This window comes from Zootermopsis nevadensis, unplaced genomic scaffold (genome assembly GCF_977971745.1).
Source record: "Zootermopsis nevadensis isolate Lab colony 2312 unplaced genomic scaffold, Znev_1.0 Znev_ptg000020l, whole genome shotgun sequence".
NCBI lineage: Eukaryota > Metazoa > Arthropoda > Insecta > Blattodea > Termopsidae > Zootermopsis > Zootermopsis nevadensis.
The window spans coordinates 15,512,364-15,540,334 of NW_028259152.1; the positions used below are offsets into that span (position 1 = coordinate 15,512,364).

The 27,971-nt window shown below is 36.4% G+C and overlaps 2 protein-coding genes across 5 annotated transcripts; one reads left to right on the forward strand and one right to left on the reverse strand.

Moving 5' to 3' along the window:
- Nucleotides 1–121: 121 nt before the first annotated feature.
- Nucleotides 122–19,911, forward strand: LOC110835847 (sodium- and chloride-dependent glycine transporter 2-like). Of its 4 annotated transcripts, none has more exons than XM_087351926.1 (12): nt 122–502; nt 1,485–1,700; nt 3,996–4,116; nt 5,360–5,545; nt 5,886–6,023; nt 7,765–7,922; nt 9,221–9,453; nt 10,345–10,562; nt 11,730–11,872; nt 14,657–14,869; nt 16,472–16,645; nt 17,773–19,911. In XM_087351926.1, exons 2-12 carry the CDS (start codon nt 1,569–1,571, stop codon nt 18,004–18,006), a joined length of 1,950 nt encoding a protein of 649 aa, XP_087208052.1. In that variant the 5' UTR covers nt 122–502; nt 1,485–1,568; the 3' UTR covers nt 18,007–19,911. The 4 variants fall into 4 exon arrangements, with proteins under 4 accessions (XP_087208052.1, XP_087208053.1, XP_087208054.1 ...); XM_087351927.1 differs by having other exon boundaries at nt 122–321; XM_087351928.1 differs by having other exon boundaries at nt 123–502; nt 1,485–1,607.
- LOC110835843 (uncharacterized) lies at nt 19,800–27,900 on the reverse strand. Its single transcript, XM_022076480.2, has 7 exons — nt 27,439–27,900; nt 27,123–27,284; nt 25,340–25,734; nt 24,427–24,626; nt 23,832–23,951; nt 22,871–23,038; nt 19,800–21,548 (listed from the first exon to the last, which is right to left on the reverse strand). Exons 2-7 carry the CDS (start codon nt 27,278–27,280, stop codon nt 21,186–21,188), a joined length of 1,404 nt encoding a protein of 467 aa, XP_021932172.2. The 5' UTR covers nt 27,281–27,284; nt 27,439–27,900; the 3' UTR covers nt 19,800–21,185.
- Between the last annotated feature and the right edge of the window lie 71 nt (nt 27,901–27,971).

Here is a 27,971-nt window from a genome sequence, read left to right on the forward strand (position 1 = left end):
GCATGTTTTAGAAGTTTCCATACGTAACACTGTTTATAATTTATTTTCTAAATATCGTAGGACACAAAACTGTACATGCAATTAGTAGGACAAGCCGATTTTGACTGAACTTTTATTTAGTCACTAGTTAGTCTGACGTGGGTGGTCGAGACTGCACGCCCTCAGTCGGCAAATTTCGACAAACGAAGCTAAGTCCGTGCGTGCACATTGTACCATCGGGCAGCGAGACGCAGTGCTGTTTGCTGTTTGTTTGTGCTTCGGGTGTTCAGACACTGATACTTTACACAAATCAACCTTCAGAATCAAAGGCACAGATCACAGGCAAGCTTTTGTTTCACCGATCTTAATAGGCGTACTGTAATCGAATTTGTGAACCTATTAACCCGACGAAGTATTTTATAACCTAAAAGGTCCAGCTATTTAGGACATAAGCTTATTAAATCTGTGTGCACCTACGACAAACTGGGCTCCACAATCATTTTAGAATGTAAATTGTTTCTGGGTGAGTTACAGGCCTACGTCTAAACTGGGTTATAATAGTTTCATAAATAGCAGGACGTTGTGTAATGAATTCTTCTCGGGCTACCAGCCATGTAAGGTGGTTTAATGGAGAAAACACCAACGTTTCGAGAACCATCTTCGTCCTCGTCTTCAGGGTAGCACATGGTACGACACGGTTGGTAGAAGAATTCGTTGTGCTTAGTCGCCGTGGAAGCTTCAGCTCATGAAGCAAGACGTTTGATTAAGTTTGGTGTTAAATTTATTAATGGGACTTCCAGTTATTGATGACTTTGTTAATTGTTTAATTATAAGTTGTTGGGTTTATGCAGAATTAAAAAGCACGTTTCTATCTTTTTTTAAATAACATACAAGTTAATACTGCCTTTTCTCCCGCAAATTTGACAAATTAAGGAGAGTGAGATGATAAATGTTCACAATATTTTTGTTGAAAAGCCAGAAAGAAAGAGACCATCCGGAAGACCTATGCGGAGATGGAAGAATAATATTAAAATGGATGTTATGGAAATAGTGTTTGGGGGTGTGGCGAGCTTTTGTTAATAAGGCAATGAACCTTAAGGTTCCATGATATACAGTTACTGTGACTATTAGCTTCTCAAGGACTCTGCTCCTTGAAATTGGTTAGTGCAGTGTGGTAACACTGAATAATAGATTTGAATCTGTAGTATTTTAAGGACGAAGTTAATGGGATATGTCAAGTCGCAAAGAATTAACTTCAAGTATGCCTCTTCTGTACTGTCTTTCATGCACAAATCCTTGTCTCGGAGTGTTATAAGGATTTAAACAAGCCTGTTTCTTTAAGTCCATTAAATAGTCTAAAGTTTAAGTTAGTATAGTAAAGAAATGCATATTCAGCTTTCTCCAGAGTAAGAGTTGGTGAACTCTCCTCCTGACCTTCAAAATGAATAGGGGGGAAAGGAGGACAAGAAAGAAAGAAAGAAAGAAAGAAAGAAAGAATTTTCTAGGTCAAGATGTGCCAGTGTTGGTTACGATGAAAACGTCTCTTCAATGAAGAAAGAGCAGCAGACGAGGGCCCTCGCTCTACCACGATGGAGGACCAGCATGCAAAGTTGTCAGTTATCTGTGACGTAAGTTCCTTTACTAATAATACAAAAGAGTCAAACACAAACAATGACGCACTGATGGATACTCGTGGCAGCAGGTTGGACTACGAATATGTGGTAAGTAGTTGATATTTAATGTATTAATCAGTGTTTCAAGTATGGAGCATTGCACGTCAAATCAACACACATAAAACAATCCAACGCGCTCAAATTTTAATTAAGTTGAATGAGATACGCTACGGACTGGATGACTGATGTTCGATCCCCGACGAGGGCAGATGATTTTTCCTGTCACCTCTCCCCCTAAGCGCCTACATGGCGTATAGTGGGACAGATTTTACAGTATTTCATAGACGTAATTTTCAGTGCTTGAAGTTATAAAATGCTATTTTATGGTGAGATTTATTTTATTATATTGTTCTCTGTCCCTAATGGAGTTAAAAATGTTCAGATTAGTCTAGTTTTAAAGGGACTTGAATAACTTTACCTATGAAGTATTACAGTTTGTGTTTAGATAATTACATTTTAAAGGATAGACACTAAGAAGAGAACATCGATTAGCAACAATGAAATATTTGTGTAAATCAGGGAGTGAAACAAGAATGCCCTATGTTTCCAACGTTATTTAATATGTTCATTGGCGAACTCATTAAACAATGGCAAAATGTTTTTTTATTAAATATTTTAAAATAGATAATAGTTTTAAACACAATTTTATTTGTAGACGATCGTGTTTAAGTAGTAGTTGTAGGTTTGAAAATATATCGGATACCTTCAATATGAGAAATTCAACTACGAAAACATAAACCATGGCATTTCAGGGGGAAAACCACGTAAGATGTAAAATAATGACTTTCAATAAAATGGTATCAAGCTTTTGGTATTTAGGTTTTAATGTATCGTACCGCCTGAAAGAAATTATAAATATTACATTTCAGGTTGGTCACAGTGGCAGCGCTGTCTAAGGCGTGGGCCTTGTTCGCTTGGACGCTAGGACCGTGGGTTCGAATCCCATTTAACTCATTGATGTCTGTATTCTGTCGTATATAAGTAAAGGTCTTATAACGGGTTTATCACTTGTCGAAGGAGTCATACAAATTGTCTAAATATATTAAGTAACCTCCCATATGTGAGGAGGCCAAGGTCATTTAAGGGTTGTAGAACCACGGGTAATGATGATGATGAAAAATTTCATAGAATTTACGGAAAGATACGAAAAACACCGAGACAAAAACGTTGCAGAGTGCGCAATTAGAATTTTGTAAAATAATATCAGTGCTGCTTGGATTAATAATGAAGTACAGACATACGTTCAGAATTATAAATATTCAGTTTAATTCAGAAAATAGAAAAGCGGAATAAGAAAATTGACATGAACACATTTTAATAATGACAACAATCTTCCAAAAGTATTACTAAAGTTGTGTTTGTCCATCTGTGGCAACTAATAAATAGGCCTTTACTTATACGTAATTTTCAACCCTGTTTCAAGTTGTAATGAGATCGGATGGCACGTGATATTAACCAAGCTGTTGAAGTGCAAAATACTTTCAGTAAGACGACATCCATTGTTATAAAAACAGAAAGGAAGAAATTATTTGCTACAAACTATGTTTGGAATAATAATTAAACTTAAATAGAACATTACAGAACTGGTAGTGATGTGTAAGATCTGTGGTTCTCTAGCGGTGAAGATGTCGATGTTGGTTGTAAGTAGGACAGGCCTTAAAAAAGTGGCGCCTTGGGGCGAACCTAACATTGGCGCCCTCCTCCAGCTAACGCGTTTTGCAACATCAGCAGTTTGCATGTTGAGCGATCATTCATTGAAGTCATTGCACAGTAATAATATTATTAAAAATGTTGTTGCTTTACGTTAACTTTCAGAAAACTACAAAACATGCGATTATGTAACAGGATGGAAGAGACAAATGATTTCGCAGTAACCACAAAGACTCCGATATTAGCTTGGAGGGGCTGGTTGAGACTGATGAAAACCACTAAATTCCCAGTGAGGGTTGTCGGTATTTTTCTGAATTCAAAATCGTCACGATTTTGAGTCGATAACCTCGATCGACAGTTCCCAGAAACGTTTTAGAAACTTTCTCTAGTGGTGCCGAATTATGTTTTTATATTATTTACTCTCAAAGAGTTAATACGAAATTTAATTAAAATCTGACTACGCCTTTGACAAATGGAGATGTTAAAAGTATACGAAAAAGTGATACAAGAATATATTCAGCCCTGAACATGGAAACGTAAAGTTTCTTCGTATATTCATTTGTATCTACTTCCAAGAAAATTTCAATTTGCAGCTTCCTATTTTGTACAGTGTTGTAGGTCAACAGATGCTTGCAAGTGTTTTGCAGACACATGATTTAAAATATGCATTAGCGCCGATGTTTGTGTGTTTAGGAAAACTGTGATCGATTTCCTTCCACCAGTGACAGACGACAGAAAGTCGCAAATGGCCCATATCGATCTACATGGAATGAGAGAGGAGTTTTCTTTTTTGCAAGTCTTGGATTTACTACAGGTAAAGAGGCTTGTTAGTGGAGTTGTTTGTTAACAGTGTGTGTTCATATTCTTATGCTGCTAAACTGAATCTCTTTAAATATATCCCTACTTCTTATTTGTTAACATTTTTATTTACATCTGCATTTTATACCGGGTCTACAATTTATGAGGCTGCGGTCGTGCTTCCATTGCGTGGTCGGCCGGCGCTCTGTTGATGTGGGCGGGAGTCGTGCGCGTTCTTCCGGTGGGTGACCGGCGAATCAGTTTCAGTGCCGCTGGTAACAGCGAACTACGAATATTTCTCGTCATTAATACATGTTATTACATTAATTGTTCTTACCTTAAATCACAAAAGATGTTCAAAGTGACTTCCTTGTGCTCGCAGGCAACTTCACACGTCGTTAATCGAAATACTCGACTAAGCTCTTCTTGGGAAATTGTCGAATATTTTCTTTAAGTTCTTCTGCAGTGTGCGGATAAACTGTAAACGTTATATAAATTTAATACTTAGACCCTTTTTCCAAGAAATGACCGATGAAGAAAAGACTTACGGTTTCTTCATGCAAGACAGTTCTACAGCTCGATGTTAGCATTAAGAGAAGTGTTTGGTGAACAAGTAATCGATCAGTGGCCTCCGCGTTGCCCAGACTTAAACCCGTGCGAATTTTACCTGTGGGGCATGCTGAATAAAAAAGTTTATGTAAACAATCCGCACACTGCAGAAGGGCTTAAAGAAAATATTCGACAACTGATTTCGGCAATTACCCCAGAAGAACTTCGTCGGTCACCCACCGGAAGAACGCGCACGACTCCCGCCCGCATCAACGGGTCGCCAGCCGACCACGCAATGCAAGCACGACCGCAGCCTCATAAATTGTAGACCCGGTAGTAATCCATCACAGATTTGGTGGTATGACATTACAAATTCTGTGAGAGAATGCATTAATAAATACAGTGTTAATTGTTGATGTTTCTCATCAAATCTTTAGCTGCACTGCCACTGCTTGACTCTCTGCTACTGATGTCTGAGCTCGCCATCTTCATTTCCTCCATTACTCATATTTCTCCCATCTCGCATTGGTCAGAGACCACCATAAAGTAACACGACTGTAGTCTCGTGCTTCGACTTTGTTCATTTTTAATGAAAATATTAAAATATAAAGTTATTTTCTTACCTGAAGAGACTGGGGAAGACTTTGCAGAATTAACGCATCTTGGACATTGACCACAGAATGTTTGTTGGTGATCTTTTTATGTCGCAGGTTTTCACGGTGTCTGCGTGTTCCCTGTGCTTTGTGAATTGAATGGAGGGGCAGCGTTTCTAGTCTGCACTGCGATCCTCTACCTTGTTTTGGGTATTCCTGCTGTTCTGGTAGAGAATGGTCTGGGGCAGCTGGGCAGGGAGTCACCGGCAGTGTTACTTCCAAAGTTATGCCCTCTTTTATCAGGTGTGTAAACTATCTGACAATTAAATAACCAACCTGATTATGTGAAATTTATAGTCACTAACCTTCATTGAGAGTGTTTGTGTTCAAATTGTTCACGAACATAAAAATTAAAAATGAAAGTTGAAAGAGCATGTAAGGAGACCGGTTAATTTTGAACACGGAGCTGAGCATAAAAGATAAATTAATCATATTTTTGTACGTTAACAATTATAAACATGATGGCACTGTAAAATTTTGTGATTATGTCTGGTAAATTCAACATATTCATAAACTGTACTAATGGAGGCATCATAATTCTTCTTGTCTGTTGATGCTGATTAGTATTTGGTTCTTTTCGTAGGGTTGGGTTTCTCGATGTGCTGGAGTTCTGTTTTGTTCTCCATTTCTGAAGCCTGTTTGCTGTCATGGTCTGTGCTATACATCTACAAGTCAGCTGACTGTGGTCTTCCTTGGGCGCATTATCAGAATTACACTGGACGTGAGTATCATCGCTCGTCTTTATCTGTCATGACGTTTCCATGGTTATTTATTATAGCCCTAATGGATTATTTTATGCCTGCGTACAAAATTACATTTTTTATCTTTTTAACTTTACACATTATTATTATTATTATAATCATCATCCTTCTCACTGTTCCCTGTAAATTCTCAATTTTATGTTCCTTGGTATAAAAGTGTTTATTTACTGTTGATTTGAATATTCCATATTCTTAAATTCTAAGTTTTAGTGTAAATATTTTTTTTGTTCTATATTTGGGATTTGTAATGTATTAAATAACAAACTGGGCATTGAGATGTTTAAATAAATAAATAAAAACTTGCTGACATCGTTACTATAAGAAAAGCATACATTTTTTGATGAAAAAAAAAACTATGTGAGAATTTAAGAAGTTTGCGACAGAGTTGCAGGACAAGAAGGGATTAAAACCGGCCTACCCTCGACATAGTGAGTTTATTATATCCTTTTTGCATATAAGTTCCTAAGTCTTCTTTACACTTTAGTGTCAGTGAAGAACACTTTATGGACCCATTTATGTCTGTTGTGTTGTGTCTTTCAGCGGAAGAAGCCATGCTGCCCTAAATCAGCATTCTTGTGAACTAAATTTTTACCTGTGTACTAACTTTGGAATAGATAAAAAAGTTTTTATGGAAATTATGCCATTTGATCCTAGTCAACAGTAGTATACATATTTTAATTTCTTACAATGGTAATGGTAATTTGACAGATTATCAAAGTTATGTTGGATGATGAGAATTCCATTTCCTACGATCCTTTGGACATGAATGATGATATCATTGGAATTAATGAAGGTCATTTATAGTAATATATGTCTGCATTTAATTAATGCAAAAATAGGCTGTATGTATCTTCGTTAAATTTGTTATGTATGTTATGCCATTTGAGGCTAATCCAGAATCTGCTTTTTAGGTGTTCCCTATGCTTCAACATAAGCTAAGAATATGTTAATGCACTTGTTCATGTCTGTTGCATCTTTCAGCCAAAGATGTCATTCTACATCTCTGGTGATGTCTATCTGCATTTATTCAATAATTTGAGAATGGCTGGGTGGATTTTCATTACACGTGTTATGGATGCTGTGCCGTTTGAGGCAAATCCGAAGTTGTTTATTTTAATTTCTTACAATTGGTAATGTAAGCATGACCAGTGAGGTGGGCCAATGATGATGCTGTTACTTATAGTCTGCACATTCTTAAACATGTCACTGTTTCAATAATGTGATCCAAAGTTATTGTTGCAACATTGTTAGCCAACAATGACCTTGGTTCACATTGTTCAAACAGTGTGCTCCAACAGTGACATCATCATGTTAATCTAATTGCCCTGAAGATGGAGGCAGCAAGGACCTCTGAAACGTTAATAAGGTTCTACGCGGTGCAAAACTAAAAAAAACAGTTATCTTCCGAGTCTCCAATGTGAAAACCTCAAATCCTACTATGTATTCTTTTTCCCTTAACATAAAAAAATGCCTGCTATAATTACACACAATAACGATGAAAGAAATATATAGTATTCTGGAAGAAGTGGTTAATTGTGTACACCAGTTGTTCCTATTTTAATTAAATTTAATCAGTACATTACATATATGCTTGGGCAGATCTGTGATTAATTTTATTTTGTACTAAGTGTAGTCACTCGTAAAAGAAAAATTAATTTTCCTTCATTCATGTGAGTATGTGATACTTATGTTTCGTTTTAGTGACAAGCTCAGAAAAATACTTCACTGGTGAAGTCTTAGGTGTATCTTCTGGATTAGAAATATTTGGCAACATCCAGGGTAATTTAGTGATTGCACTAGCACTCACATGGGGCGCTGTTGCAGCTTGTCTTGCGGCAGGAGTCCGTCATACTGGAAAGGTAAATCTTTGTCATGAACGGAAAAGTCAGATGCAAAGTAACGATCTTTCTTTACATCTGTACAAGAGATAAATTCTTGTTAATTTATTATTTATTGAAGGACTGGCTTGGATACTGCAACATACATGAAGTTGTCCCATCACCTAACCCAGTGGAGTTCAACCTTTTAGGCAGGCAGGCCACATTGAAAGATGTAATGTGATATAATGACTATAGTATTCAGATATCTCTACCAAAACCAACACAAAACTGAGCATTGCAATAAAAACAGTTTAAATTTGCCTCATTCGTGTGAAACTTGAGCCTGTTCTTATTTTGAAGACTTAACATTTGGTTCCATTTTGAAGTGCCAGTTCACATCACGTCAAGCAAGTGCTCATCACTGATTCTTGAGCAGACCTGGGAAAGCCTGTTCACCTAAAATTGTGCTAACTTACCTAAATCAGAGAAGTGAGATACTGTTAAAGAAGCATAAATGACAATTAAAGACGTCTTGTCGAAACTGCTATTCAAAATTGAGTCATCTTTTCCTTTAAACTTCCTCCAGGCCAGTTATTTTTATGCATATTTCAGGAATATATTTTCTGCATGTTATCCTTAAGGAAATGTGCTACAAGGATCAGTCTTTAGTGTGAGACTGTTCCATCACCATCAGTGGAATTGTAAATGCAGTAGGGTCATCTGTGGCCACATTGTCATATGTACACAACATTGCCGTTTACTACAGTTCAAGGAGCATTGTCGCCATCAAACACTGGCTTCAGGAGCCATCTGTCAATGTGGGCTCTACAGAATGGGTTTTCCTTTTCCCTGGATAAAACTTAATGTGTACATTTCACATGCTTTTGAGGGGTTAACAACTTTACTCCTCCCTGTTTCAGTAATATTTCTCTTTAATTTGTTCCAGTTTGTAAGTTTGTGGGGCTCGTTTTTGACAGCAAGCTATTATGAGAAACTCACTTGGTGTATTACATTGCTTATTGCCCCTAAATATGGCACACATGTCGTGATATATGTCAATTTTTTGTGTTCCTCTTTCATGCTATCATCCGTATGCCTTTTTAAAAATATAATTTTTCTCTATTTATATTTCTCTGTTTATTCCAGTATGTTCCACAATTCTTCCTTCTTCCTACATATCAGAATCCCTGTTTCTGCACCTCCAAACTGCCACCTTCCACCACAATATTCCTTTCCTTTGTTCCCTCAAACATATTTTTAAGCAGCCCCCTTTTCCGAGTTACAATTCATTTAAATGCTTCTTGATATAATGTCAGAGATATGTTCCTCTTGTCCAGCTGTGCTATGTAACAACACCAGCAACATTCCTTGCTGCCGGAATCTTATTCATCCGCGGCCTCTTGCTGTGGAACAGGAACGTGTCACAGGCCGTGCTGCCGAACTGGAGTAAGCTGGCAGATCTGACTGTGTGGCTGACGGCTGGGTGCTATGTGTTCCACTCATTGAATCTTGGTCTCGGAGGTTTAACAGTAATCAGTAGCCATAATAAACGGACCACTAACCTACTCAGGTATGAACTACATGTTACCTCAGTTAAGTGTTAGAAGTGGGTTTTCAGTAGTAAGTTAAAAAAAAACTATATTAACGCCTTATCTGAATTTGACATATGTTAGCAGAGATGTGCTGAGAAGCCATGGATTTTGTTCCTTTGTCATGACTCAGCACATCTGGACAGTGATACATTATGTATGCAGCACACTACAAGCACATAGCAGGATAACTTTACTTTACTTTTTTACCATTCAGTATGAAATACCCCATGTTCTTTTATTTCAGTCAGTGTGTCTCTCCCACCTCTTCCTTTAGCCTCGTTCTTCTTCCTCTTCTTCACCTTTTTCTAGTTTTCCTATTTATTTTCAGTTTTCACTGCTTCACATTTTGTTTATCCTGTACCTTTTTATTCTTTGCCTTTTCTGCATTTTGGTTGTTTTATTCTCTGTTCTTTCTCAATTTTCTTCTTCCTCCTCCTCCTCCTTTCATTCTTTCACTAATGGAAGCAAAGCTTCCAGATATCGCAGTTTTTCTTTCTACCTTAATTCATACTTTTCGTCTATACTCAATACTGTCTCTCAGGTGAATCATCTTTACCTCAGTCATTCTTCATATTTCTTTGCCTTCAGTGGAATCAAAGAATGGGCCTGATATGCATCTTGAATGGTAAAGAAAAGAAATGCAGGCAGAATTTTAGTGGAGGAAGCTGCTTGGAAAGTGAGAAGATAATATTAAAATTAATCTTAAGGAAATAATCTTTGAAGATGATGTGAATGCAAATGGCTTGGGATCATGCCCATAGTATGTTTTATATTATTAGAATTTCACATTTTATTACATGAGAGTGTTATTCCCAGGCCACGTGAAAATATTTCATTCACTTCATAAAAATATGCTCTCTGCTTGTCAGGGATTCAGTGCTGATGTGCCTCTTTCACTTCATATGGGGAGTCATGATGTGGTTGACGTACGTGTGTCTCATGGCTGACTACCGAGAGAACAGTGAGATAACGAAGAACATCAGTGGGGGATCTTGGATTCTATTTGTTGTGTTTGCGAGAGGATTCAGCATTCTGCCACATGGAAATGCATTTGCTATGGCAATGTACATCATGGTATTTTTTGTAGGTGAGTATTACATATATCAAGCTGAGAGACAATTATACTTAGCATATTAGTGTAGAAATAAAAAATTCCTAACTCATCAATAGATTTTGTCAGTTTTTGCTACTTTCAATATTAAAATGAAAGGTTTTTGACCGTTGCCTGCTCCGCCCATGTAGCTTAGTGACAAATTGCACCAGCTCTCTGTTTGTCAGCAGTGCACTGTGCTCTACAGTCTTCAGACTAACAATTTTTTGTGACAGATTCAGTTCACATTTTCAGTTCTTATCTTTAACATGTCCTTGTATTTGTGAGAGTAATATCTTGCAGGCACTTGGGGGGAGAGGTGGTATAGCTCCTACTCATTCTTAACCTCAGCACTAGACAGGGGTGTCTGGTCAGTGTCGCACCCTGGCGGCGCTTTACCTCCAGCAAGGGACTCTGGTTCCCATTGGATCGGAGGCTAGGTAGGCCTCAGAGCCAGTCTGGACGCAGAGGCTAGAAGAAAAATACTCTGCCCCCATCGGGGATCGAATCCCGGTCGTCCAGTCTGTAGTCAGTCACTATACTGACTGTCCCACCTGCTTCAACAATCAGTAACTCTGCATTTTGTATTTATGGGTTTTGTTTGATTCTCGCTGTAAATAGTTGTTATTCCTTACATAGCATCAATCAGTTGATCTTTGTAATGGTGAAGTGTAGTGTTTTATTTGCAGTATGGACTGAATTATTAAATATATTTAGATGAGCTTCAGCTCAAAAGAGTAAACAGAAGGCTAAGAGCATGTATATAATTTCCGCATTTTGAGTTTCTCATTACAAAGCCTAATCAAAGCATAATATGGATCATAACTGTATTTGCAATGTTCACATGGAAAGACATTTTATAATTAATGATAAAACTAAGATCCTTGATTCATTCTACTCTTTATAATTCCTCATCATTAGTAGTACATACAGAATCTTGAGTAAATTTTGTTGTTGTAGTTGATTGATAAGTGCATTAACAGACACAGACAAATGTGATGATTCATGGCAGAAGTATGTAATTGACTGGCATTGCTGCATAAGACCATGAGATGGGCAAAGTCAGTAAAATAGCAGTATAAAATCTGAAGTTACAGTTTGTCTGAACAGGATCAGGAGATGATTAAACAACAACATTTAGATATGTCGTTGTCATCATTTTAGGTGTTGGCACACTCTTTGGAACAATTTTGATGATCGTCTCAACATTACTCGACTTCTTCCCTACACTTCACCATAGGAGAGGACCAATCACAATTTGCGTGTGTATTGCCCTGTTTCTAATTGGGGTGCCACTCACTTCACAGGTAATATGACCTTTGTTCTGTTTCGTAATTCATCTGTAAGGAATAGTGAGAATATCTGGCATTTTTGCCAGTGGAACTAAGAAACATGACAATTGCACTGTGATCATGTATACAGTGAAAGACACATGATGCAGTCATTAAAGGCTGTAAAATCTTGGTACAGTGTAAGACTGTAATCTTGAGACTTGCAGGGTGAGGAAGTGGGGTGAAGGATGAAGGAGGAAAGATAGCGTCAGCCTTTAACGCTTCGGACTTCCTGCATTCCTTGCAAATCGCAAGATTACAGTTTCGTACTATATAATGAACACTAAAACACCATTTTATATCTTGATTGCGTCATGTTTGTGTTATATCAATACATATATTTATTTTTCCAGTCTATACACAAAACTTGTTTTAAATAATGTTGTTAAAATTATTTATAACATTTACAATATAAATTGCATTATGTTATATTTTATGGCGCTTTTCTGTGTCGTATAATATTACATCTATCACAGCGCTTTTGATTTCGACGACATGTTTCGATGTTTACCACATCATCATCATCAGGCTTATCAATTCATATATTTTGCAGTTTATCGTCTGTGGATATCAGACGTCCGACACATCACAATACAACCTGATAATGAACATCAAAATGCATACTCCAAATCAAGATGAAGACTGAAAATTAAAAATCAATAAACGCAATGCACAAATGTACAATAGTTTTTAAAAATATATGAATTGATAAGCCTGATGATGATGTGGTAAACATCGAAACATGTCGTCGAAATCAAAAGCGCTGTGATAAATGTAATATTATACGACACAGAAAAGCGCCATAAAATATAACATAATGCAATTTATATTGTAAATGTTATAAATAATTTTAACAACATTATTTTAAAACAAGTTTTGTGTATAGACTGGAAAAATAAATATATGTACTAAAACACCAGTATAATGAAAACATTGTTTATGTTCTACTAATGCGTTCTCCTGAAACTAACAAATATTGGTGTAGTGAAATTCCTGTACAACATAATAAAACCTATCCCCATTGAAATTTCAGTAGATCATATTAAAAAAGACATTCCCTTCGGTTTAACACATCATTTATTTAAAACAGTCTGTTAAATATGCATTAAATACCACAAGATACATGTGTGTATAGTAGTTTAGTCAGAATGGCCATTTAGTGAAACATAAGATGAAAATGTTTGATGACAACCCTTGTAATGTCATAATTTAAATATCATAAAAATATCAAATAACAATGCAAAGCAGCAACATCTGTTTTAGGCAGAAGCAACAGGCAACATGTGATAGGCGATATGCTGTATATTGCCAAAGAAATCAAATTGCTAGTTGTGAGAATTTTGATGATACATGTCTGGCCACGTACTTACTGAGCTATCCCGGCTCTTGAGCATAAGAATGCGGCTACCAGATAAAACCAGAGTAAAAGTTGTTATTTGGTCTTTTATTTATTCTCTTAATCAGGCATAGTTTTAGGGCACAAAGGGTGTTAATATTCATCAACTACCGTGCAACAACTCTTAGAATAAATATGCAGTTTTACACAGTTAAAAACATAATATAAAGTGGATTAACAGCAATGAGCCCTGTTTTGTCACATTCGTCTGTGATGTGTCAAATTGTTGCTGGCTCAGTATTTACCATATTTATTTATGTTTGGTATATACTTTACTTTTTCAGAATAGCTATTTGTAATCTTAATATTTTGTCACTTTCATAATTCCTTACTTCTTTCTGAAATATTTTTTCAATGTTAAATTTTCCTGTAAACTGTAATTCATATTGCAAAGAGCATGAAGTATGAACAATATTATGAACATAATTTATGTAGACATAATATAATAGTACATGATATATTGAAATATATTTTAGTATGCCATGTAAGAGAGGTTTAAAATACTGTGATGTAATATATTTCTCTCTCCTCATAGAGTTGACACTCTTTTTAAATTAAATATTTTATTCTGGCCTACCCATGCCAAAGAAGTCCTGTTGTTGAAATTCATTTTCAAAACGTTTTCATATGTGTTTTAGGACACGAGAAACTGTTTCAAAATGTGCAGTTCACATATCCAATCTTATTTCCTATAAAATGTTATGATTAATATTTTTTCCACTGGCAACTAAGCAGGGGTGGGCCATTTCCAGTCATCAGAATAATTTCAACTGTTGAATTAAGATGTTATTAAAACAAAGTCCTTCATGAATTTTTACTTTGTCAAATATAATATTGTAATTGCAGTATACATATGTGTATGAAATCTGACCACAGAGATTCCTGACTGCCTGCATGATGACACTACTGTAGTTAGTACAGCAATCCTCTGTTAAATGATGGCCAAATAGTTTTCTGAGTCATTTGCAATTACTTTCAAAACATACATTGTCATATTTAAAATAGCTACATACTTTAATGAAAATTGTGTATACATAAAAATTTGAAGATGGCTGTCTTCTGGGTTGTTGCTCCCTGTAGTCTGGTAGAAGTTTACTGACGTTTCAGAGGTTCTTGCTGCCTCCATCATCAGGGCAATGAGTACTCATTCTCTTTTTTCAGACAACAATCCTCTCAGGTGATCAGCTGAATTTATGTGCCACAAAAGCTTCAAAGCTTGCTTAATAATAATAATACTGTTTTCATGTATTTTTAGTATTTCCATAAAATACAGTCAATGCCAGTAATTCATAGCTATTTAATAAATTTCTAACAAGATGCCCTGTGAGGCTGTTCATCCCATGTCTTTCTTGGTTTTTAATTAGGCTGGATTCCACATGCAACTGCTGCTTTCATACTACTCTGTTAGCTGGCCGCTCATCTTACACATGTTGTGCGTGACCCTCGCTATCAGCTGCTGCTATGGACAGAAGAAGTACATTTCTGATCTCTGCTGCATCAGCAACATCAAGCTACAAGAAACCACAATGACGCATTTGACTGTATTATTCACGACGATTGTTCCTGTATTCCTAGTGGTAAGTCACAAATACTGCTCTTTAGTTCTTGCCTTAGTTTTCTTTATTAACTGTTAGTATATATTCTCTGCACATCTTGCGTACAATGAACACATGATGTAAAAGTCCTGTCTGTTTGTCCATCTGTATGTCTGCCATGGATTTTTATGAAATATTACATTGTCGCGCTGTATGGAGCAGAGACTTGGACACTCAGGAAGAAGGAACAGAAATACCTGGAGAGTTTTGAAATGTGGTGTTGGAGAAGAATAGAGAAGATCAGGTGGACGGATCGAGTGACCAACGAAGAAGTATTGAGGAGAGTCAACGAGCAAAGAAACATTCTGCAGGCGATTACACGAAGGAAAGCTAACTGGCTGGGACATATTATGAGAAGGAATGGATTAATGAGTGATATCACCGAAGGCCAGGTTGAAGGAAAGAGAGGACTAGGAAGAAGATTGATACAGCTAACCGACGACCTTAAACAAGGAAAGAAGATGACGTTCCAGGAATTAAACCGAGAAGCCGAGAATAGGGACAACTGGAGAGCTCTGTTTGGGCAGAGCAATGGACCTGTCGTAAGACAGAACACTTAATAATAATATTACATTGGGGCCAACACTGTAAATTGTTGGGAAAATTTAATTTTGATGCATATTATAACCACTACTTTACATGAAGCCCAAAACTATCACGTTTCTAAAATATGGCTGGCTAATCTTATAAGAAATTAACTTGACATGAAAATAGACCTCATTAAAAGCTGAAAATTTTATTTGAAATATTTTTCAGTTTGATAAATATTTAATAAAATATGAGGAAAATTAATTTCTGGTTCTCTTCAGTGTGATATCCGTTCTATGATTAACTTGCAACAATATCGTTTGTAACAGCAACAAATCATGTAAAATACAAAAGAAATATATTTGAATAATGTATGCACAGTGATGCGCAACTGATGTTCCACGGCACATTGGTGTTCTGCCAGTGCCATCTAAGTGTGCCACGATTTTCTTTTCACTTTCATTGCAGCTGTATGTATTTTTCTGTGAAGACATTTGACAGAACCCTCCCACTCAGGCCATCTGCCCTGCTATAAAGTTATCTCTGCTTGCTACTCGTACTTTGTCTTTATTTTTCTTTCTACATGGGCAGTGTGAATTCTGTGTTTAGCTTTCTGTTTGATGGTAATAACTAATAGACCACTGTTGTCTCTCCATTCATACGTAACTTATAAATTTGAAATTTGGTGTGGTAATAGACCATAAGGATGCCTATAAATCTATACATTTTGCTTGAAACAATTCTATAAGTTACCAAGTACAAACATGATGACCTGTGAGCCTTTGAGGTTGTATCTGTCAAATTGAACATAATATGAATGATGCTAAGTTTTATATTATAGTTCCTGCTAGCATCAGAATGTAGATTGAAGTGTTTGAAGGAATGCTGGTGTTTTGAGTTATTTTCAAAACTTATTGTTTTTATACCATTCAGGTTTAGTCAGTTCAGACTAGGACATTTTACCATTAAAATATTATTGCCTTTTCCTGGAAGTATTTCTCATCTTTCCTCTACTGAAGAGAGTGCATTTTATTAATGACATGTTACATTCTGCAGGTCCTCTTGTTCTCCAGTTTGTACCACACAGCCAGCCCTCCTGATGGCCAAACCCCTTATCCTGGTTGGGCAAAGGCAGTGGGCTGGTTGGTCTCAGCACTGCCAACTGCTTTATTGCCTCTTGGTGCAATTCTCAGGTTCCTGCAGTTTTCTCGTAAACAGAATCTGATTCAGGTACTTGACCATTTTTAGGTGCTGCTTATTTTGTGAGCTTCACTGTTTCCATGCATTTGTCTGTCTGTAATTCTGATCTAGATAAAAAATTTATATTCATGGTCCATTTTTAGTTACCAAATATAATTCTGTCTAAAATTGTACAACACAGTATGACTTAACATGGAAGCCTAAATTGGTATTTTCAATCTAAGAAAGAAACATATTTGGTTCTAGATTTAATTAACATTTTGACCCTTACAAAATTGCTGCTGTCTTGCGCATCATAATAATTTATATACTTTTTAATTTTTATTATCTCTATGTACAGAGTTTGTAGGAATGAAAGACACTTGTGTTGTAGACAGAAGGTAAATTTCCATTCTTTACAATTTAAAAATTAAATATTGTTAGCTTATACTGTATTGCATTCTTTTATATGATAGCTTGGATGAGAGTGGGATCTGAAACCTCTTCATGTGCTGTGTCCCTAGGTTTGGAATTTCATGAAATAAATACAGGAATTAACATGTTGGCTGCTTAATGCAGTATTTCAGCAGCTGCGAGACATTTTTTCCTTCCAGTGACAGCCTACATTGATGGCTAGCATGAAGCCTTGAAGTGAAAGTATGCTGTTAATGGCCTATGACAAGGTGTACTTTATTTTTGCATTGTCATTTTAATAAGTTTGATGTGGAATGCTGTGAAATGTACCTGGCCCAAGCTATGTTTATTGACAACGAGAAAAGGGAAGTTCTGAAGTTGTGTTGATTGCCTACCTACTTAGAAGATGAACACTGTTCCATGGAGCTAGTTAATTATGGGAAGGAGGGGAAATTGAAAATATTTAGCTTTGTACGATTTGAGGTTTTCTTGGCAGTGAATCTGAAGATTGCTGTCTTCTGGGTTGTTGCAATGAAATCACCCTGATGATGGAGGCATCAAGGACCTCTAAAACGTTGGTAAACGTCTACCAGACTACACGGTGCAACAACCCAGAAGACAGCAATCTTCATCTTTAGCTTTACTTTCTTCATTCTTAGGTCAGTGATGAAGTAATATTATTTGTGTGTGCCTTTGTTAGTGCACTGGAAGTAACTATCATGGTGCAGAGATTAATTTGACATGTATGGGACTTTCTGTTTCAGAGCCTTAAATTGCTGCTGAGGTCAGATGAAATCTGGGCTGAAACTGTATCCTCTGTGCACCGCTCCTCATCAAGCTGTGAAAAGACCACCATGACCACACCCATAATTACAGCTGAGAGCACAGATTTCTTGTTTGTTCCTTCAGTTAACCCAAGTGATGGCAGTAACAACTTCAATGGGTACATCAACAAAAGTCTCCATCACAAGATTGACCCTGAGCACAGTTCCTTTTGATCTCTGATGGAACATCTGCATGTTTCATTCATGTGTTTTCAGATGGGAGTCCTGGACTGCAAGAGGTTGTGTCGCACTCCTCTGATTGATCTCTGCCACTGTTGCTACCCACAAGACCCAATTTTAATGTCTTCTTTAAAGAAATTTCCAAAAGTATTACATAAATTATGTAAGAAGGTTGTCCAGAAAGTTTTGTTCCTCATTTAAAATGTGTGTTTTCTGTTCTGTTGGCCTCCTCCCATGTGGGAGGTTTCTGTCTTTGAAGTATGCATCTATGAGTAGTGAGTGACAAGCCCACTGCCTCTGCACAATTTCTACTCACTACTGATTTGACTGCCAGAGCCATATAGCAGTGAATCAGGAGAGTAGGGTGAGAAATGGCCACTGAATTTTACTTACGAAACATCTTGTTCCACGCTCATAAGGTTCTTTTACATGCCGTAAATCTGCGACATGGGACTGCCGGCTTGACTTCCCCTCCGAAGGAATTTGTGCTATGGATTTTTATCACCCTTAAAAATCCATCGACCTCAGCCGGGTTTGAACCCTCGAACCTTGGGTCCAGTGGTGAGCATGCTAACCACTAGTCCACCGAGGGCGACAAAATGTATGTTACAATCGTGGAATTCAGTAAAAGATATAAATGTGCCACATTTAGATTCCAAGTCGGAAAGCTATGAGTCACTGAAATGGCATCTGTCAGTGAGGTGTGTTTCAAACAAAGATCTGTGACTGACTTTCTCATGTCAGAGAGCATTGGGAAACATTCACATTCAACTAAGAATGTCTATGGAAGCTGTGCATTTGACATAAGCACCATTAGTTGCTAGTCTAAATGAGTGACAGTATAACAAGGAGAAGCCAAGCTCAGTCTGCTTTGCAACAGCTGTCATTCCTGCAATGTTGCAACATGCTGATGTCATCATTTGAAAGAATCAACACATCACAAACAAGCAGATGGCTTTCAAGCAAAAGAAGCATCAATGCAATTATCTTGCTTCTGACTTCCATCTGCTTTGAATGCAGAAAGATACAATCTATGGTATAAGGTTTATGTACGATGATGTTGATGTGATTCGTCAGGTGAGAACGTGCCTACATAAGCACGACAAGGACTGCTACAGGCAAGGCTTGCTTCTTGTTGGTGTAAGGCCATGGCAGTGAACAAGGTCTGTGTGAAGAGGTAGAATATGCAAACAATACACCATATGTAAGTTTCACATTTTTGAGTGAATATTTACTGAGAAAGAATTTGGTGAATCACTTTCTGGGCAACATTTGTAAAAGAAAGTTTACAAAATACTTTATAGTAAACCTTCAGTCTTAAAATATATTTATGTTATGTTAGCTTTCTTCAACAGTATTATATATTTCTTTCATATTTATGAAATGTGGACCATTGTATCTCATAGACTAAGTGGCTGTTCCAGATTAAATTTTCTATATTGTGTGTTTGAAGACAGAAGGTGGAGGAAAGTTATCTTTTATAACTGTATTATAAGAAATATGATTCCAGTGTCACGTGCTGAAATGGAAAAAAAAGAGTGGGCTATTGGTTTTTCATGTAAATAATGGTGGTGCAAGAAGTCCATTTAATTTAAAATTTAAAAAAGCTCAAAGAATTAAGGTCAATTTTCGGTGTTGCATCTCCCTAAAATTCACAGAGTTTAGCCTGTTTAATTAAGTGCAAACCCGAGCTGTGGTGGTTCAAAAATGGTTGTTATTATACTAAGGTCTGTTTGGCAGACCAGTTGTGAAACATTCTGTATTGTCAACGATACAACACGAACCTCTAGCATGTGTAGTACATTCTTTATTCTTATTGTAATTTTTTAACATTTCCATTTGCCTCTATTTTACTTCCCGAATTCTTATTGTTTATAATAAATTTAAAATGATATGCCATCATCCTTTTTTAATCTACTAGAGCACATATGCCTAAGTTATGCTGCAACCTCTTGTAGTTTTTAACCTTGCTTCAGTTATACATACATTCTAGAATGTGGTGTTGGCAGTGAATCTCCGAGTTCAGTGGCATCCCAAAATACGTTTCTCATTATCCCCAAATATCATTTTAAAAATAACATCACTTTCCCATTGTCAGCAACTCTGACATGGCAATACACTGCTTCCATATAAATCATATCTAGCTGACAAAAGTGTAACCACAAAGTGACAGCCACATAGAGAGAGAGATGCGTGGCGTGTGGCTTCAGAGAATGGAAAGAGTTGAGTATTTGCTTAAGATTCATTGGTGAAAGAAAGATAATCAAGGAGGAAAGATTATTAAAAAGATTTTTCTTCAACATTTTCCAGGTACTAAAGTTTATATAAAATTAAATAAGGCTTCTTTAGAACTTAGAACTTTATAACTTACAGGGTGATGGTAAAATTACATATTCATTTTAAATTAATTATATAGTTTCTGAACACTGTAATATTAATAATGCAAAGTCAGCACTTCTTCTAAACCAAAATAATAAGGCATTAGTAATTAATGTAGTAACATCACAATTTCATGAATATACCATCCACATACACCTTTTGCCATCTAGTGTCAGTACTAATAACTCAGCAAGTATGAAATTTGAAGACAGCCATCTTCAGACTAACTCCCATGAAAACCTCACATCCTACAAATATGAATACCAGAAGTGTACTGAAAATAGAATATAGTAACATTTTACATTACCTCTCTGATGATAACATATCACACCTCTCTAAATCAAAGTTTTATAACACATTTCAGACGGTGGTTCCACATCCATCTTCAGGTGACCATGGGAGAGGATAAAAGCTTGATCTGTTCTCCCCCTATCAAGTTAGACGGGGTCTCGGACTAGCTTGACCATCACAGTCACCTGAAGATGAATGTAGAACCAGCTTCCACAATGCTGTGGCTTAACTTTCATCATAAAGGAATGGGAATTTAAACCCCTGAACTAAAGGATTGCTGGCCAGACTTTAACACCAAGATTAATTGTTTAGCGATAAGCCAGTTTACCAATAAAGGTTAAAAGCATTTATACAATGAATAAAATCCAACAGAATAACTATTATACACAAACTTTCTAAATGTTTTAGCAGATTTTATATGGCTGTACTTTTGAGAAACACCATGTTAAATGACTTTTGTAAAACTCAATTCAATAAGAAACAATTCTCAGTTTTACTGGTCTTTAGACAAGACTATCTTTTGTCTTATCCTCAATTAATGTCAGTCTTTCTTCCATGAGAACAATAGATTTTCTCAACATTTCAACTTGACCGCAAAGCTTTTCCAAAACTTGCTTGGTACTCTTGTCATTGCTGTCGGCAGGTGATGAATTTTTGGTGTCACATGCTGAAGAAGGTTGGCCTAAATGTTCCGGGATTCTACTCACTCTCCCAGCTACCTTAAAGTGCCTTTCGACACAATCACTGTACTTGTCAGGAGAAGAATCCTCTTCACTGACAAGGTCTACTGTTTCAGCTGTGTTGCAATAAGGTATCTGGTTTGGAGCTGTTCTTTCCTCCAAATCAATTGATTCTATTGCTGATTCCTGGAAGAAACAAGTTTTTGAATGTGCAGATAGTGTAACAATTCTTGCACATTTGCCTTTGTGAATGGCCAGGAAATTTCACAATTAGGGATTCACCACACAAAGTGACCTTTATTGTTGTCTGATATTAATCAAAATTGGAATGTGCTGATATGTTTTAGTAAAACTCCCCTGTATCAAGTTTCATAAAATCAGTTCAGTGATTCTATGGCCATTATGTAAAGCAGATGGATAGACTGAGTAATGGGGAAGATAACAGGTGCATTTTTGCAACTTTTGGTTGTAAATGTTCCTAAAAATTAGTATGTAATTATACTTAATTTGAATAGTGTGTTCCACCAGTGGATCACCCTGTGTTTTGAAGTGTTCCTTTCTCTGCTTAGCGACAAATTTGTAGTCATCTGACTATAGTCCAAATGACTGAGGTTGAATCCCTGATGTGGACAGGATTCTTTTTCTTCATTGCCACATCCAGATCACCCGTGGGGCCCATTCAGCTTCCTACCCAATGAGGGTATCCCATGCATAAAGCAGCTGGAGTGTAAAGGTGTTCACTTACCCTCCTTACAGTTCTTAGTTTGTGCATTTTGGGGTGCTCTGAGGAGTACTACACCCAAGGCAACAGTACACGGGTAAAGACTAAACTTGCATAAAGGAGATAACAAAAAAAAAAGTATGTACATTTAATTTGTAATTAATTAATTATTACTAATGACTCTGCATGCACCTCAACCAGCAGATTTTAAAGCATGATTTCATGCAGCAAGATTACACTTAAATGCACAACAAAACTGTGTAACAAGAAAGATAAAGGTTAAGCTTCATCAACAGTAAAATCTCAGTGTAATGAAGTTTTGTTAATACACAAATTGTGTTACATACATCTTAATTACATTCCATGGATCCATAAGCTCTTTACCTCTCATACGACCAGATCCAAAATAAGAAAACTTGCTTTTTTAAAAAACACATAGGTGCCAAGGTCACAGTCTCCTGTGATTTATGCACACTTTTAAATTTCACTACAGAATGTACTGTTCACTATAGTGTCCAGGAATTTATGTTGACAAGAATGCCACTGCTGCCTGTTGTCTACTTTAAATAATACACCTGAAATGGAGGCAGTAAGCTCCTCCGAAACACCAGTCAATTTATACCCAACTTCTACCTGACTACACGTTGCAACATTCCAGAATACAGCCATCTTCATACTCATCACCATGAAAATCACAAATCTCATTGAAACACCTCGTTTCATGATCAGTGTTTTGAAGGTTCTGTTCACTTGTAAGTGTTACTTAAATGCTAGAGTTCCAACTTACATGAATATCCGGCTCGCTCTTGTCCATAACAACTTTTCTAGCGTCTACTTGAAATATGACGGAAGAGTTCAAATCATGTTTTGCTTCTTTCAAATGGGTCTCATGTGGTTGATGAGGAAATTCTCGCAGAAGATTTTCACAATCAAAGTTTGTCTTCCACACTAATATCTGTCATATAAACATGAACACAACAATTAATTAAGAAATATGTATATTATGTTCAAATAAGAGTACACATTTGACAATTCACATATAATGTGCACTGAAAACCAGTGAAACACTGTCATATTTGGGGTTTCTAAAACAGATGTTATTAACCCTTTCCACATTATATACAAAGTACATAGTAATATTGACATTCCTGGTCAGAGTTTATTTAGTGTTACATAAGATCATTAAAATAAATTTCTTGTGGTTCACTGAAAATGTACAGTAAAGAAGAAAAATTTTACATAATTCTCATTAACAGTGAATGTAGAAGAACTGCAGTGAGAGCACATCAACTGTGTAGCGAAAGATATCCTGGTCAAAATATTCTGTCGGCTTATACAATTGACAATATCTGTCAGAAGCTCTTGACAAAAGGAAGTTGGAACAACATAACAATTCCATAATTAATATTTTATCCCTTTAGACACTGTAAATCCTGTTCTTTACAGTAATGTGAAATATCAATGAAATTATAAATATATAAATTTGATTTCATCTAACAAAAACATACAAAATTCTGCTCTAATTTTTGTTGGCAGAAACTATATCATAAAGACAAACACATCTAATGTTTCAACATGACAACCTTTATAGTTGCTACTGGAACCTTCTATTGAAAGTTCCTATTTTCTTGGCTTGGTAGTTGGGGAACAAACAAAATTAAATTCATATTAATATCCATATTGAGTTACACAAGAAAATTAAAACGTTTAAGGACAATTGTAGCTTCTTCAAAGAGTTTTGTTCTGACCTGCTGATCAGCCCCACCAGATGCAAAATACTGTCCATTTGCTGAGAATGTCACACATGTTATGGGACCCTCATGTCCTTGCAATGTGTAAATGGGTCGACCCTCCAAAAGGTCCATAACCTGTCAACAGAAAATTTTACTGAGTCTTTGACACTTACACATTTTAATTAACCTAACAAGTTTCTTTGGCATTCCTTTACTTACTCTCCTGATTTAAATTACACTATGCGAATAAAATAAAGTAAACGCTGAGTTGACAGGCACTGAGCTTAGTGTCTGAAATAAGTCTTAATAGAATATTAAAATCTGAATATGTAAGAAACAGCTAAAAACAAGCACCGTAAGAAATATTTTGGCATTAAGGACACGTTGGTATACACGTGTTATACACTGACATTAGTGTCCTTACAGATCATAAAAAATTATGCTGAATAAACAACCACAGAAAATAAAAAGGTACAAATATTTTTGAATGCTTATAGGACATAGAATGGAATTTATCATAACATAACCCATGCTGGTGAAAACAGAATGTTTCAGTTAATGAAAACTGGAAGAAACCAAAATATAAAATCATGTCATTGTATCTTAATACCTTCATGGTGGAATCATTGGATGCTGTTAGCAAATAATTTCCATATGGATGAAATGCAATTTTGTTGACAGCACCATCATGGTTATGGTAATGCTGCAACAGTTTGTTCACACGAATATCATACACTTTCACGACATTGTTTGTCATTGCTGTTCCAATACATGTTCCATTGGGATGAAATTCTACATTCACGGCACTACCTGTAGGATACAATGATATAAATTAGTTCACAAGTTCTCCTTATACAACTGCAATTACATTTGATTCCTTCAAGAACAGATTACTGAAAGCAAAAAAATAAATAAATACCAGTAACTAACTCCATGGTGCAGGCTCTGTCTTAAAACGTGCATTATTGCTCAGCCAGTCAATAAATACCATTATTTTAAGACTTCAAGAGCCTGTTCCTGAACAGTAAAATTCAGAAATATTTGTCAGTGAAACTATGGATATACATCAAAACTTAATTTCAACTTATTCTGCATCGCACCAACAGCACACTTGCCCAGCATGTGTGACAGACATAGAATATGTTAATTTGTTAGGCATTAACAAATGTATAATTATGTGTCTTAAAAACCCTTCAATGGAAATTGTGAAATGATTTTTACTACATAGAATGATTCTGTAGGGCAGTGGTCCCCAACGCGGTGTCCACGGGTGCCATGGCGCCCACCAAGGCTTTTTTTGGTGCCCACGTTGTTACGGAAAGAGGTTAAACTGAATAATGAAGGCCGTTCAACCATGAACATTATAAAATCAAAGCACATATCTCGACTTACTGACGCCCATCTTGACGATTGTTTGTGAGCAGCAACATCATCCTACACTCCCAAATTTAAAAAACTGGCCGATGAAATGCAGTGCCAAACATCACGTTCATGGTTCATAAACCCCAAAATAAATTGTTTACCTGTTATTTCCTGAAATGTATGCACACACAGGGAACTTTTGGGGTCGTACAAGCGAACAGTTTTATCATCAGAAGCTGAAACAATGAGTTGCCCATCTGGAGCAAATCGAGCACAACGAACCCAATTGTTGTGCCCTAGAAGAGCTGAGATGAACCTCTTCCTGGCAACATCCCATATCTTGACACTTTTATCATCTGATGCTGTCACCAAACATTTCCCATCTGGTGAGAAATGGACGGATCGAATTGTGCCTGTGTGGGCACGAAATTCTCCAGTCTCTCCCTGAACTGATGGGACCCACAGACGAACACTTCGGTCCCTTGAGGCAGAAGCTACTAAGTGCCCAGATGGAGAGAAACATATATCCATGACTCCATCCTTGTGAGCCTTGAAGCTATACATTACAGAAGCAAACAACAAAAATTACAACTACATTTACATTTTCTTTATAACATTCAAGTGCAGAATGTTAGTTTTGATTCATATCTAAACAGGATTATCATTATCCTTAAGACAAAAATTAATTTAAAAATAAATTAATAATGACCAAAATGACATGTGACAAGATTTGTAATTTGATAATATATGCATTTTTCATTTATTTTATTACTGCTATTGACATTTTCTATGTTAGTGAAACAACACTTTGAGGGGATGCTGTGTCTGTCCTGTCAGAACTTTTAGAAAGTATGTGTAAGCTAAAAGTGAACGTCATTTTCAGGAGCACATAAATGTACAAGAAGAAAGTAATAATGTAAATAAAGATTACTATAGTTATAAACAAAGGGAGGCCAAGGTCCTCATAGGACCATAGAGCCACGGAGGAAGGAAGGAAAATAAGTAAAGTAAGAGTAGGTGCCCCTGCCTCACACACCTGAAGACAAAAATGGGTCCAGTTTTCAAACCATCGTATATGTTTTAACCTTGGATGATGGTCAAAGTGCAAAAACCTAACAAACCTGACTATATCACACCATTGTTAGAACCCTACAGAATTGAACTGAATACAGCTAACCCAGGATAGTCTGGTGGTGGGCTTTTGTGAACATGGTGATGAAACTATGGGCTGATTAATGGAAGTTGGCTATTCTTTGACAAGCTGAGTACACAATTGACTTTTCAAAGAATATTCTGCACCACAGAGTGAGTGTTTTTTAATTCAATCAAATGTAAATTTTGTTGACTACTTTATAATGGTTTTTCAAGTACTGAGCATATAGAGAAATTGTGAAGTCAGTTATATACTGGAAAAATGAACAAAGCAGTTGGTACCTACTATATATATCCATTCTGCTTCTTAAATGGAAAACAACAATAAATACTGGGCTTCAGTGAGAAATTTAGAAGGTCAGATTGGTTTGTTGGGTCAACTAAACTTAAAGAAACTAAACAAAAGAACCAAGCGACTTTTCTTCCAAGATCAGCCAAATGCTGGGTCAGAAATGAAGCTGCTATTGTAGGGCCAAGAATATGATGTGCTCCTTTGTCAGGGCTAGTACACATCTTATAGGGAGATGATAAATGAGAATGGAGCAATGGTTGAATGATTAGCAGAGGAAAACCGAAAAACTCAGAGAATATCTTCCTCCAACACCACTTCATCTACTACGAATCTCACTTAAAGTCACTTGTGATTCAACCTGGGTCTCCATGGTGAGATGTCATGAGCCTTAATAAAATAATACTCCACTTCACTTGCAAGTATACACAATACCACATTAATATTATCCTTTTCCTGGCTAAAAATATAATACATAACCAAACATCCATGTGTCTACTAACCTAAATGCCCGTATATGTTGCCGCATATTCCAAATCATAATACTTGAATCGAGGCTACTAGAAGCAAGCTGCGTCATAGTTGAATTAAATGCAAGGGCCGTTACAGTATCTCGATGCCCTCGGAAATGTCGTTCTAATGTTGGATCGTCGCCTGGCATGTCTCTATTGGCATAAAAACGCAAATTTCTAATACAAATTGAATACACAAACACGGAAGGTTAAATCTTACTTCATACATGTTATTGGTCAATCATAATCAACATTGTATCTTATGAAAAGCTAAGTATCTAGTGTTATACATGTTACTTTAACTTACTCTGCATAAAATTATTATACTTTGTTTAGGAAATATATTATTTTAAATTCTGTTGAATTAACCGCCGTTAACGAACTTCGAAATGTAGTCAATGCAAATCACAATAAAGTTTGGAGCAAAATGTGCATAGTGAGGAGCACTGGCAGCTCCATTGAATCTAATATCTGGACAGAAACTCGGTGTGCTTGAATTTCCAGTTGTACAAAACAGTAGGATATACCAGTAACTTTTCAGACTCCAACAACAGAAAATAATGTGGTTATAAAAGTGTGAAGATAATTACTAGCAGACTAGAGCTAAATTTATTTTAAACGTGAAAATGGAACAAAATAAATCTGTCAATCCTTTCTTATTGCGCACTCAATCTCTTTATAAATCAAATATTTTTCTTAGCACATCATCCTGAAACACAAATTACTTCCTTCGGTTTGAATACATGCCCATTTTTCACATTCTAACAGAGTAATCTGCAGAATGGATGCTTCGTAGAATACATATTTTCTGAAAAGAAGTTGGCTTTAAGAAGCGACAAA